We start from the raw sequence: 14,537 nt of genomic DNA on the forward strand, positions 1-14,537 counted from the left end.
CAACCTCCAGCTCTTGGGCTTACGCGATTCTCTTGCCTCAGCCTCCTGAGCAGCTGGGATTACAGGAGCCCGCCACAACGCCCGACTATTTTTCTGTTGCAGTTTGGCCGGGGCTGGGTTTGAACACGCCACCCTCGGTATATGGGGCTGGCGCCCTACTCACTGAGCCATAGGCGCTGCCCCTATACTTTGTATTTTTAAAGAGAGGAGTCTCAGTCTTGCTTAGGCTGGATTCAAACTTGTAGCTCAAGCAATCAACCCACCTCAGCCTTCCAGAGTGCTAGGATTACAGGCATGAACTACCCTTCCCAGCCTTACCATGGCATTTCCATGGTACTGAGGATCCTGTACTGTTCATTCTGGCTGTGTGGTGTCTACTTCTGTCACATACAAGAGACAAATTTAATTGTGGAAACATGTGGCTGTTACCATTCAAAGTGAGGGGTCCATGTAACTGCTAAATTGAACATAAAATCAATTAATTAAGAATTAAGCCAAGTGCAGTTACTCAAACCCATAATCATAGCACTCTGGGAGGGCAAGGTGTAAGACTCCTTTGACTTTAGGAGTTGGAGATCAGCCTAAGCAAGAGCTAGACCCTGTCCCTACAAAAACATAGAAAAACTAGCTGGGTGTGGTGGTGGGTGCCTGTAGTCCTACCTACTAAGGAAGGTTGCTTAAGTCCAGGAATTTTGAGGTTGCCGTGAGCTAGGCTAATGCCATTGCACTCTAGCCTGGGTGACAGAGTGAGACTATCTCAAAGAGAAGAGAGAGAGAGAGAAAAAAAAAGCAGTGTTCCCCTTCCATTTTCCTAATGGTCATGATGTAAACCTAAAAAGTCATTCAGACACAAAGACCTTCTGTAACTAAAAAAATAAAAAGTTTACTTGAGGGCAGTGCCTGCTGGAGGTGGCAGGTTCAAACCCAGCCCCAGCCAAAAACTGCAAAAAAAAAAAAAGTTTACTTAAGAACAGAAAACAGGGGTTGCAAACCAGAGTGCAGGCTAAGAAAGCCTTTTTGGTGCACACCTGAAGGTATCAGTACCAAGGGAAAGTTTTTAAAGATAAAGGAAAAAATCCAGGTGAACAGCTTGGAAACAAAGCTCACTGGTCTCAGGAACATATTGCAGCAGGAGAAGGCCTCAGGTCATTGGTGGACACAGCCATTGGCAGGCAACTGTAGAAGGGAAAGATATAGATGCTAGCTCCCTTGATGTTGACATTTCTAGGTGGATCCCAAAAAGACAGAGACATCCGTAGGTCGTCACTCAGCAGACAAAATGTTTAGTTTCTAAAAATATACATTTAGGAACACAAAGAAAAAACTTTCATTTACAAGTTCCCTTTTTTTTTTTGCAATTCTCATCATTGGTCCATTTACAAATTCTCTAAGATAAATGTTTTGACAAAAGAGAGGAGGGAAGAAAATGCCTTATTTTCTTTCTTTTTTTTTTTTTTTTTTATAGAGACAGAGTCTCACTTTGACCGGGGCTTGAACCCGCCACCCTCAGTATATGGGGCTGGCACTCTACTCACTGAGTCACAGGCGCCGTCTTTTTTTTTTTTGAGACAGAGGCTCAAGCTGTTGCCCTGGGTAGTACCATGGCATCACCTCTCACAGCAACCTCAAACTCTTGGGCTTAAGTGACCCTCTTGCTTCAGCCTCCCAAATAGCTGGGACTACAGGCAACCACTATAACACCTGACTATTTTTTGGTTATAGTTGTCATTGTTTGGCAGCCAGGCTGGATTCGAACGCCCCAGCTCTAGTGTATGTGGCTGGCGCCGTAGCCGCTTGAGGTACAGGCGCTGAGCCAGAAAATATCTGATTTCAAAACAGGAATTCAGCTTCTCTTTTCTCAATTTTCTTTCTTAGTTTTTTTTCTTTTTGTAACAGCATCTCCCTCTCCCTAGACTGGAATGCAGTGGCACCACTATTGCTCACTGTAACCTCCTTAACTCAGGCTCAAGTGATCCTCCTGCCTCATTCTCCTGATTAGCTAGGACTACAGACACGTGCCACTACACTCAGCCCATTTTTGTATTTTTTATAGAGACAGGGTCTTACTGCATTGCTTTCATTCTGATCTCAACCCCCCAGCCTCAAGCCATCCTCTCCTAGGCTGCCCAAAGTGCTCAGATTATAGACATGAGCCACTATGAGGAGGTAGGTTTAGAATCATAATGCCATCCATATTCATCAACAGTATTCAGGTCATCAACGGTTGAATGCAAGTTCTAAGGTCTTAGAGTATAAAACTTCATTGCATGAGAATTTCTTATACCAACCCCAGTATCTGAAGCCATACTACAGAGATCTGCAGTCATACTACAGAGAACATACTACATATTACATCACATGTAATACTGAATGTTGATTCCACATTTTTTTTTTTTTTGTTCGAGACAAAGAATCTTACTTTGTTGCCCTTGGTAAAGTGCTGTGGGAGTCATAGATCACAGCAACCTCTAACTCTTGGGCTTAAGCAATTTTCTTGCCTCAGCCTCCTGAGTAGCTGGGACTACAGGCACCCACCACAACATCCAGCTATTTTCAGAGATGAGGTCTCACTCTGGTTCAGGCTCGTCTCGAACCTGTGAGCTCAGGCAATCCACCCACCTCAGCCTCCCAGAGTTCTAGGAGTACAGGTGTGAACCACCTTGCCTGGCCTGAGACAGAGTCTTACTCTGTTGCCCTGACTAGAGTACTGTAGAAACATAGCATACAGCAACCTTAAACTCCCGAGCTCAAGTGATCCTCCTGACAAACCCTCCTTAGTAGCTGGGACTACAGGACCCCACCAACATGCCCAACTGATTTTTTTCTATTTTTAGTAGAGGCTGGTCCCAAACTCCTGAGCTCACCTACGTTGGCCTCCCGGAGAACTGGGATTACAGGCCCGAAACAGCCCTCCCAGCCCTGATTCCACTATTAACCAATTGTTACAGATCCTTTAGCCTTAGGAACCTAATGGTGCACTGTTACTGTTACAGCACGAGATAGCCCACTGAGGCAGAATCAACTATGCTGGTAGAAGGAAAGTGATTCACTCACAGCCATCACTGAATTTTATTAATATGTAACACCTGTGACAGTTTCAATAAAACAGTAGAAAGCAATGCCAGCAGTTAAGTGTGCCTCCTGATCAAGAATATGCCATTGTGGTTCTTCTGATTAAATTCTCCTCTCTGATAAGTGTTTTCTTTTCAATTTCAATAAGACGGCTATATTTCCATCAATCTTCCTGTCCAATAGCTATTGCCATACAATGGACAAGGTGGCCACCGTTTCCCCTGCATAGTTCCACTATGGAATCAGTCCCAGCTAACACATGCTTTCCTCCAACAAGAATCCCAGTCTCCCATGGCATTGAAGTCTATGCTTCATTCGAGCACTCCCTTCCTATATTCCACAGTGGCCCTGTGTGGAGAACAGTGTCCTGAATGCAGACAGCATGGATGATAATAGTTTCACATTATTCTCAGCCCCTTCCAAATGCTCTCATTCAGTGAATACTTAATTTTAAAAGGCAGTGTCCTTGATCTCCAGGAACATGAGGAGAAATCATCCTCACCTAACAGAGTAGGCCCCTTCCTCTACAGTACTATGAAATAATATTAAGAAAGGCATAATAAAACAAATTCCAAACTTCAGCTTCAAAGTCATAAACAGGAAAGTATCCTTTACAAAAAACATACAATAATGAAGTAAAATATTTTATAACCTGAGAACAAGTGCCCATTTCAAATATCTTTGCACCTTTGACATATCCATGACTTTTACCATATTTTGACTTGTCATTGTTCTGCAGTGTACACCAAAGATTAATCTTGAAGACTTCCATACTTCTTTCTTCTTTGTATGAACTCTCTAATGTGGCCTGCATAGTGATTACTAGGTAAATATCATCATTTGTCATATTATTTTTGTAAGTGTTCTTCTGAGTATAAATTCTTTAGTGAATTCCGGGACACATGCTAGATTAGCAAACTTTCTAGGTTCACTAGAAAGATTTTTTTTTTTTTTTTTTGAGACAGTCTCACTATATCACCCTCAGTAGAGTGCCGTGGCATCACAGCTCATAGCAACCTCAAACTCTTGGCCTTAAGCGATTCTCTTGACTCAGCCTCTCAAGTAGCTGGAACTACTGGCACCCGCCACAGTACCCAGCTATTTTTTGTTGAGATTGTCATCATTGTTGTTTAGCTGGCCCGAGCCAGGTTGGAACCTGCCAGCCTCAGTGTATGTGTCTGGCACCATAACCACTGTGCTACGGGTGCCGAGCCCATTCCCTTTGTTTTTAACCCAGTGTGAGCCTCATGTGACTAACAGGCTTAATATATTCACTACATTTGTGTATCTGCTCTCCAGTATGATCACTCTGAGGAGTGTTGTGTTGTGAGGAGGAAATGTGAGGCTACACTTATCCGTTAGGTGTGTCTCCAAAAGAATTGTGTTGAAAATGCTGACATCAGAATTATACCCTAGGTCTTGTAATATTCAATACATTTGTGAGGTTGCTATCCACTATGGATTGACTGATGGTTATTAAGCCTTAAGTGGTAACTAAAGGCTTTCCTGCATTCATTCCACTTGCAAAGGTTCTTTCTAGAATGAATTATCAAATGTCTTCCAAGGCTTTCATGCAGAGAAAATACTTTCCCATGTTAATTACATTGCCACATTGATAAGATTTTCTCCAGTACGAAATCTCTGATGATGTGCAAAGTATGAAGTGTCACTGAAAACTTTACCACACTCATTTCATTTCATTTGAAAGGTTTCTCCAATTAGGTTTCCATGATGGTTAGGCCTGAACGCACACTAAAGGTTTTGCCACTCTCATTAGGATTATAAGCCTTCCCTCCAGTATGAATTAATTTGCAAGGTATGGAATTACACTGAATACCTTGTAAATTCATTAAAGTTATCATGTCCCCCACCAGTACGAATAGACATTGCGCAAGGCATGAAGTGTGATTGAATACAATGCCACATTCATTACCTTTTTTTTTTTTTTCTTTTGGTTTTGAGACAGAGTCTCACTCTGCTAACCAGGCTAGAGTGTTGTCATCAGCCTAGCTCAGCAACTTTAATCCTGGGTTCAGGTGATCCTCCTGCCTCAGCCTCCCAAGCAGCTGGGACTATAGGTGCCCAAGATTATACCCAGCTATTTGTTCCCAAGTCTCACTCTTGCTCAGGCTGGTCTCAATGTTTTCAGAATGTATTCTCCAATCTTCTGCAAGATGTGAATGTAATTGAACACCTTGCCAAATTCACTACATTTGTAAGGTTTCTCTCTAGCATGTATTCTGGGATGTCTTGCCAGGTGTGAAGCTTGACTGAACTCTTTGCTCATTCATTACATGATTATAAGGTTTCTCTTCAGTATGGATTCTGCGATGATTTGCAAGGTGTGAATTGCGACTGAATACCTTGCCACATTCGTTACACATGTAAGGTTTCTCTCCAGTATGGATTCTCCAATGATTTGCTAGGTTTGACTTATCACTGAAGACCTTGCCACATTCATTACATTTGTAAGGTTTCTCTCCTGTATGAATTCTCCGATGTCGTGCAAGGTGCGAAATATCATTAAAAACCTTGCCACATTCATTACATTTGTGAGGTTTCTCTCCTGTATGAATTCTCCAATGACACGCAAGAGATGACTTATGACTGAACACCCTGCCACATTCATTACATTTAAAAGGTTTCTCTCCGGTGTGAATTCTACGATGTTGTGTAAGATGTGAAATTTGATGAAATCCCTTTCCACATTCATTGCATTTGTAAGGTTTCTCTCCTGTATGGATTATCAGGTGTTGTACAAGGTATGAATATCGACTAAACATCTTGCCACATTCATTGCATTTGTAAGGTTTCTCTGCAGAATGAATTGTCCGATGTTGTGCAAGGTGTGAAATTTGAGGAAATACCTTTCCACATTCATTACATTTATAAGGTTTCTCTCCAGTGTGAATTCTCCGATGTTGTATAAGGTGTGATATCTGATTGAAGACCTTGCCACATTCATTACATTTGTAAGGTTTCTCTCCAGTATGGATTCTCCGATGTTGTACAAGATGTGAAATGTTATTGAAGACCTTCCCACATTCGTTACACTTGTAAGGTTTCTCTCCAGAATGCATTCGCCGATGACTTACAAGGTTTGATTTTTTATTGAAGACCATGGCACATACATCACATTTAAACTGTTTATCTTCAGCATGGATTATTTGATGAACAGTGAAATTTAAGCCTTGATTAAAGGTCTTGCCACACTCAGTACAAATGTAATGTTCTGTTCCTAGATGTGCTTTCTCTCTTTGTGTGAATAATGAATCCATAAGATCAAACTCATGAGAAAGGTTAGGTTTGACAGAAGAAGGAATTCTGTGGGGTGGGGAAACCAAGGAATTATTGTTGACCGACTTCTCCATGGGATTACATTCATAACTTTTCTCTTCAGCCTTAAACAGCTGCAGTTCTGGTAGATGTGACTGCATGTTGATTCCCAGTTGAGTATTAATAAGCTTGTTTCCTGAATCCCTCCTATCATGCTGATCTCTCCTACTAGTTAGATTTCCCTGAGGGGTTGTATGGACCCTACTAGAATGTCTTTCATCATCTCTCCACTGACACTCAAAGTTATGCACATTCTTCTGAATTTCTCTGAAGCAAAAGTCTTCAATGTCATGACTTTCAGGCCTTTTCAACATTGCTGTGTGGAACATTTCTCCAGTATTAGTGCTCTCCTGAGATGGCAATTCATTTATCACACATATAGAAGAGATGCCTACAACATATAAAGAACCATCTGATGAATTACAGATGGTCATTAAACACCTCCTATTGAAATATATAACATTAGACCAAGAGTAGCATAGGTAATAACAAACAGTTCAGCAAGGCAACAAGGGCCAACCACTACCAGAGAACCATGGCCGACTGCAAGAGAAGTAAAGGCATGATCCCATCCTGACTCTGCTGCCCCAGGGCCAACAGGGAGGCAGGGGCACTGCAGTCTCACAGCCTGGGGCCTCCTGACTAGTTGGCCCCCTGCCAGGGCCCCAAGTTCAATTCAACCCCTCAGCAGCTTCACCTTTGCAGCCCCTGAGAAGGCCGCCTCCTCGACTACCAGACAGCCATGAGTGCCTTCCTGTGGAACACACAGTGCCTTATTCCACAGTTGAGAAATCTGAGGGGGCAGCAAGCAAGCACCTTCCCCCAGCTGTGCTGGTGGGGAAGGGATAGGGCACAGCCCCAAGGCAAGCCCCCAACCTCAAATAAGACACCACTTTCCATTTTCCCTAATAGGACACATATTCAAAAACAAAAAAAGGCCTGCAAAGAAAGTTTTGCCCTTAAAAAAAAAAAATAATAATAACAAACAGCAGGGCGCCACCTGTGGCTCAAAGGAGTAGGGCACTGGCCCCACATGCCAGAGGTGGCGGGTTCAAACCCAGCCCCAGCCAGAGACTGCAAAAATAAATAAATAAATAACAGTTATAAAACATACAATTGTGATATTTCTTTTTCAGGAAACTTTTAAAAAATATTTAGAAGGTGATAATTCAAAATAGTAGGCAGGGAATTCTTGTAAGAAACAATTTCTAACCAAAAGGTTGCAGAAACCTATGTTAACCCTAAAAAAAAAGGAGAATTTTTCCACTTTGAAGGCAAAGCACTGCAATGGGCTGAAAGCACATGCTGTTCACTGATTGAGGAGAATGATGTTCCTGTACTTGAAAAATGTATTAACTAGGGGCATATAAAAATTATTTGGAATGAATTAAACAACAAAATTCTATACAACATAATTAAATCAAGTGTGGTCTGAATATTCATGTTGGCCAATATTCATCTGCTGAGGTCCTATTCAGAACTTAGCAATCTTTACAAACACCATGTAGTATTTTCAGGCATCAACCAGCACTAATTTGTTAAAAGAACCTTGAAATAAATTATTTTTCAAGTAAAAAAAGGTAAGTCCATGGCATTTGTGCATCTGACCCCAATTTGCACATTAAGTAAGAAAAACAAGACTTGACCCAGGGCCTGCAGGCTTAGACATGTTCTTAGGAACAACTGCTAATCTAAACAGCACCAGAAACAACAGATCACAGGAAACAGAGGAGCACAGGAAGGAACAGTTTGAGGGACACAGGTCTCAGCTGTGCTGCCTATGAGGTTACTCAGTCACCCTTCACCATTGTCTAACGGTGTGTGAGTCATCACCCAGAGTGCACACTGATTTATTTTATTTTTATTTTATTATTTTAGAGACAGAGTCTCACTTTGTTGCTCTTGGTAGAGTGCTGTGGCATCACAGCTCACAGCAACCTCCAGCTTTTGGGCTTAGGCGATTCTCTTGCCTTAGCCGCCTGTGTAGGTGGGACTACAGGCGCCCGCCACAATGCCCAGCTATTTTTTGTTACAGTCTGGCTGGGGCTGGGTTCGAACCCGCCACCCCGGGTATATGGGGCTAGCGCCCTACTCACTGAGCCACAGGCACTGCCCCACTGATTTAGGCACCAGTGAAAGCAACAACTTAGGCAGAATCCTGCAAAAGTTTGCCAGTGGTAAGCAATGATTTATACAGTGAGAATAGTGTGGGTAAAAAGGGGCCTTGTGGAAAGTGGTGTGGTCAGAAATACAAAAATTGATATTTTAACACATTGCTGACCCATCACGAGTCACCAGGTAACATGGATAATCTCTCTAATGCCCAACCTCAAGTGATCCTCCCGTATGGACACCCACTGAAGGGGCTCGGATTATACTGTGACTTAGATAAGAAATTAAGACAGGTAAATTTAACAGTACATCTGTCATTAAGGGATAGGCAGTAACTATCTGTCACTAAGACAGTAACTTGATAAAGAGTATATATATATTTTTTGAGACAGAGTCTCACTTTGTCACGCCTGGTAGAGTACCAGTGCCGTAAAGTCACAGCTCACAGCAACCTCAAACTCTTGGGCTCAAGCCATCCCCTGGTCTCAGTCTCCCAAGTAGCTGGGACTAATAGGCACCCATCACAATGTCAGGCTATTTTTAGAGAAGGGGTCTCACTCTGGCTCAGGCTGGTCTTGAACCTGTGAGCTCAGGCAATCCACCCAAAGAGCATATTCTTATTTATTTATATTATAAAAAATGGACTTTATATTATATTTTGTATTATAAAAATGGACTGAGATAGGAGTTGAGTGATTTGAACACAGCCCTCTGCAACACACACACCCAGGCTCAAGCAATCCTTCCTGCCCTCAGCCTCCTGAGAAACTAGGCCTACAGATGCATGCGAACACGCCCAATTTTGTGTAGACAAGGAATCTCATTAGGTTGCCCAGGATTGTTTCAAACTCCTGGCCTCAAGTGACTATCCTACCTTGGCCTCCCAAAGAGCTAGGATTTTAGATATGAGCCACCATACTTGGTATAAGAATATATTCTTGGCTGGGTGTGGTAGCTCCGCCTGTAACCCCAGCACTCCAGGAGGTTGCAGCAGGTAGACTACTTGAGCTCACAAGTTGGAGACCAGCCTGAGCAAGCGTGAGACCGCAGGTCTACTAAAAATAGAAAAACTAGATGTGTGTTGTGGCGGGTGCTGGTAGTCACAGCTACTCCAGAGGCTGAAGCAAGAGAACTGCTCAAGCTTTTGAGTTTGAGGTTGCTATGAGCTATGACACCATGGCACTCTACTGAGGGTGACAAGGTGAGACTCTGTCTAAAAAAAAAAGGAGAGAGACAGAGAGAGAGAGAAACAGAAGTAAAAGGAATAATGAAGACTATCCTTAGAGGAGTGTAGTTTCTACTGGTGTTACAATGTAACAGCTGCATAGCTACATACCAGCCCTAGAGAAGGAAATCTTTTTTTTTTTTGTAGAGACAGAGTCTCACTTTATGGCCCTCAGGTAGAATGCCGTGGCCTCACACAGCTCACAGCAACCTCCAACTCCTGGGGCTTAAGCGATTCTCTTGCCTCAGCCTCCCGAGTAGCTGGGACTACAGGCGCCCGCCACAACGCCCGGCTATTTTTTGGTTACAGTTTGGCCGGGGCCGGGCTTGAACCCACCACCCTCGGTATATGGGGCCGGCGCCTTACCGACTGAGCCACAGGTGCCGCCCTAAAGAAGGAAATCTTATAAAATATAGAAATCAAGAGGTATTCTCTGATACAAGAGTTCCATGTGTTCCAGATATAAAATAAAGAATACAAAGAGTAGGATAAAAAAAAAAGTGGAAGTGGTAGTTGAATAAAGAAAAACCAAATTTACTTATACTACATGGGAGTGGTGAGAGTGGCAGTGGCTGAAACAAATGACAGTGTATGAGGAATAAAGAACCAACCTAGTCCCAAATTACACACCAGCAATTTGTGGATGAAGTAGAAGTGAGGGATGGCTGAGGGACCTGGGAAAGTAAGAGGTAATACACACTACTCTCTACCTGGTCCTGACGCAGTGCGTCTAATCACTTGGAATCTCCTGAGTGACAGGAATTTCCTGAGTGACAGTGTCTTGTTCCAACAAGACAACGCCTGTGGTCTCTTGGGTGGGGCTTGTCAAGTCATGGTTAGGAGCAGGGAACTATCAGCCCCAATTGCCACCTCCCTCACAGGAAGGCAAGGGAGGTTGGGGGGTAATACCAAGAAACTTATGTGAAGAGCCTGCCAGAAAAATCCCTGAGCTACAGAAACTGGAGAGCTTCCAATAAGGAACAAGTAAAAACATGAGGAGAGCAGGACATCCAGAGCTCCTGCCCCTCCCAGGTCGTTGGCCCTGTGCATCTCATTGCCTGCCTATTCGTGTGGATGATTCAAATATCCTCTGGAACAATCCAGTGAATGTACCTGTTTCCATGAGTTCTGTAAATCAATGGTGAAAATTAATCACACCCAACAATGGGATCATAAACTCAAAATATAAGCAGTTGCTCATAAGGACAGGTGACGGCTGACTACTTGTAACTGGCATCTGAAGTGAGGAGCAGTCCCAGGGACTCAACCTTAAGACTATAGAATCAGACTCTAAATCCACATAGAAAGGATGAGAACTGAATTGAATTATAGGACACCTAGTTGATGTTCCTCCAAAAATGCGCTGTTGGTGGGGAGAAATTTTCACACATATTAGTGACCAGAAGTGACCCATTCTGTGTTGAGTCATGGCAATAACAGGAATAACACTTGGCTTTGTCCTATCTCACACAGATGGGAACAAGCAAAGCAGGCCTGAGATACCTCATGCTATTTCTAAGGGTCCAGATACAAAGAAACAGCAACCCATGTTTTTCCATCTCCTTATTTTTAGTCTTCCAATTAAAGGTAATGGGGGGAACCTGCACAGGTCCAGCTATCAGGATGACAGACGCCACAGCTCTGGCCTATACGGACAGAGAACTGAGCAGCAGATGGAATGAAGTACAGAACAAAAGACCACGGGGGGAAAAGAAGCCCTAGAAATGGCCCTCCCTGTGCTGCAGAGTCAGCGGCCAAAGAAGAGTTTGCAGAAGCCACCCAACAGGGCCTTGTCCATCACGATAGAGATTTTGTCCCTGTGTGAGCTGCAGAACCACTGGAGAGTGAAAAAATAAATTAGTCCGGGCTGCGCCTGTGGCTCAGTCGGTAGGGTGCCGGCCCCATGTACCGAGGGTGACGGGTTCAAACCCGGCCCCGGCCAAACTGCAACCAAATAAAAAAAATAGCCGGGCGTTGTGGCGGGCGCCTGTAGTCCTGGCTGCTGGGAGGCTGAGGCAGGAGAATCGCTTAAGCCCAGGAGTTGGAGGTTGCTGTGAGCTGTGTGAGGCCACGGCACTCTACCAAGGGCCATAAAGTGAGACTCTGTCTCTACAAAAAAAAAAAAGAAAAGAAAAAATAAACCAGTCCACGTGTAAAGGACAGAGATCAGTGGCATAAAGAGAGACTTAAGTTCAGAGCTCACAGGATTCAAATGTCTGTTTTCCCACAGCACTCTCACCTGCAGACTTTCCCACACACTGAGGAACGGTGCTGCTTCCGCTGTGCCCACCTGATCTCTCACCTGAGATCGCACCTCGCATCCATTCCCCAACCTCTGGGTTTCTTGCTGTTTTCACTTCATTCTCCAGAGCCCAGGGCTCATTCTCTTGTTCCAACATGGAGAAAACACTCGGGTGACAAAGAGAGATTCCTGCTCATGAAAAGAAAGGAACATGCTGTGCTAGGGCTTTCCCAGAACCCCACGCCCATGTTCAGGTAGGAGAGAGGACATTATAGGTGGTCAATACAATATTTCACAGGCTCAGCGCCTGTAGCTCAGTGGTTAGGGCACCAGCCACATGCACTGAGGCTGGGAGGTTCAAGCCCAGCCTGGGCCTGCTAAACAATGATAATTGCAACCAAAATATAGCCAGGTGTTGTGGCGGGCACCTGTAGTCCCAATTACTTTGGAGGCTAAGGCAAGAGAATTGCTTAACCCCAAGAGTTTGAGGTTGCTGTGAGCTGTGATGCCACATCACTTTACCAAAGATGACATAGTGAGACTCCGTTTCAAAAACAAAAAAAAAGAAATTTTACAGATTTATCCACTGAGTATTTCAAAAACTGTAGGAAGCAGACGTCCCACCCCATCTCCCAATTACTGAATCAAAAGCACAGTGGGAGAAAACAAGCAACTGCACATTTAAAACTCTGCCATGAATTTTCATGTGTACTTGATTTGTGGAACCACCACTGAGGGATCATGGGAGGGACAGAACATCTAAACACAGGGGACAGGTAAGGTCCAGATGACACATTATGAAGGTTGTCATTTCTGAATCAATAAAGGCCTCAATCTCAGTCAAGCAAGGTGGGAATCCTTAAGGGCAGTCAGAGAAAATGCAAAGACACACAGGGCAGAGCCCGACTGTGACAGCCACGTTATCCTCACCCAGGGAGACCAGGTTCCTATAGTTCTCCAACATCACATCCGTGTACAAAGCCCTCTGAGCAGGGTCCAGGCACTGCCACTCCTCCTGAGAGAATTCTATGGCCACATCCCTGAACATCAAAGGCCTCTGAAATGACAACACATTTTATCACGGGATTAGAGGGAGAGGTCTTAGCTGTATAAAAAAATGAGAAGAGAAGAAAGATGGATTCGATAAAAATGAGTGTTTTGGGCCAGTTGCAGTGGCTCATGCCTATAATCCTAGCACTCAGGCTGAGGTGGGAGGTGGGTAGATTACTTGAGTTCACTAATTTGAGACTAGCCTAAGCAAGAGTGAGACCCTGTGTCTAAAAAGAGCTGGGCATTACAGCAGGCAGCTCTAGTCTCAGCTACTTGGGAGGCTGAGGCAAGAGGACCATGAGAGTCCAAGAGTTTGAGGTTGTTGTGAGCTATGACGTCATAGCCCTCTACTGAAGGTGAGAAAATGTGACTCTGTCTAAAACACAAAAAGAATGGGTGGTGCCTGTGGCTCAGTGAGTAGGGTGCAGGCCCCATATACTGAGGGTGGCGGGTTCGAACTCTGCTCCAGCTAAGCTGCAACAAAAAATAGCTGGGCGTTGTGGCGGGAGCCTGTAGTCCCAGCTACTTGGGAGGCTGAGGCAAGAGAATCACCTAAGCCCAGGAGTTGGAGGTTGATGTGAGCTGTGATGCCACAGCGCTCTACTCAGGGTGACAAAGTAAGACCATCTCAAAACAAAAAAAAAAAGGAAAATTAGTGTTCTGATAGTTCCAAATGAGGTATTTTTAAGTGCATTCTACCACTGTAATTCTACTTTATTATACTTTTCCATAAGAAGGTATAATAAGTAAATGTTTTCTATAGTCCCAGCTACTTGAGAGGCTGAGATGAGAGAATTGCTTAAGCCCAAGAGTTTGAGATTGCTGTGAGCAGTGACACTACAGCACTCTACACAGGGAGACAGCTTGAGACTGTCTCAAAGAAAAATCTCCTGCTGTTAGATATTTAGTAGAAATATGAAATCAGACAGAAAAGATTTCCCCCTCCTGATCTCTTTCTGAAGCATTTAGCAGGTATTTGTGCACATTAATATGTGACTTCTGGCAGCACCTGTGGCTCAGTGGGTAGGGCACCGGCCCCGGCCAAACCGCAAAAAAAAAAAAAAATAGCCAGGCATTGTGGCGGGCACCTGTGGTCCCAGCTACTTGGGAGGCTGAGGCAAGAGAATCACTTAAGCCCAGGAGTTGGAGGTTGCTGTGAGCTGTGACAGCACTGTGACGCCACAGCACTCTACCGAGGACGATAAAATGAGACTTTGTCTCTAAAAACAAAACAAACAAACAAAAAATTATATATAATCATAATATATATATTACTTCCACAAACACCTTCTTCATCTTAATCTATGGGGACATGGCCCCAAAGCAGTTCCTGCTGCCCCACAGCACTGCCCACACAGCTACACCCACCTCCGGTCCAGGTCTGGGTGTGAAGCCCTTTCCAAGCCCCTGCCCACGGAACCTCTGCACAAGTTCATGTCACTGGATCATGGTGACATGGGCTTTCAATGTAGGTGAGAGGGACTGAGGGAAGGCAGGGGT

The 14,537-nt window shown here is 44.0% G+C and overlaps 2 protein-coding genes across 2 annotated transcripts in view; both read right to left on the reverse strand.

Annotated features, from left to right (window-relative positions):
• LOC128595853 (zinc finger protein 83-like) overlaps positions 1 to 14,537 on the reverse strand; it is a 100,580-nt gene that overhangs the window by 39,255 nt on the left and 46,788 nt on the right. The window lies entirely within an intron of this gene.
• LOC128595856 (zinc finger protein 83-like) overlaps positions 1 to 14,537 on the reverse strand; it is a 33,872-nt gene that overhangs the window by 15,547 nt on the left and 3,788 nt on the right. The window contains 2 exon segments of the mRNA XM_053604929.1: positions 12,048 to 12,176; positions 12,918 to 13,044. Of these exon segments, the coding sequence (XP_053460904.1) occupies positions 12,048 to 12,176; positions 12,918 to 13,044 (256 nt within the window).

Source organism: Nycticebus coucang, chromosome 10 (genome assembly GCF_027406575.1).
Source record: "Nycticebus coucang isolate mNycCou1 chromosome 10, mNycCou1.pri, whole genome shotgun sequence".
NCBI lineage: Eukaryota > Metazoa > Chordata > Mammalia > Primates > Lorisidae > Nycticebus > Nycticebus coucang.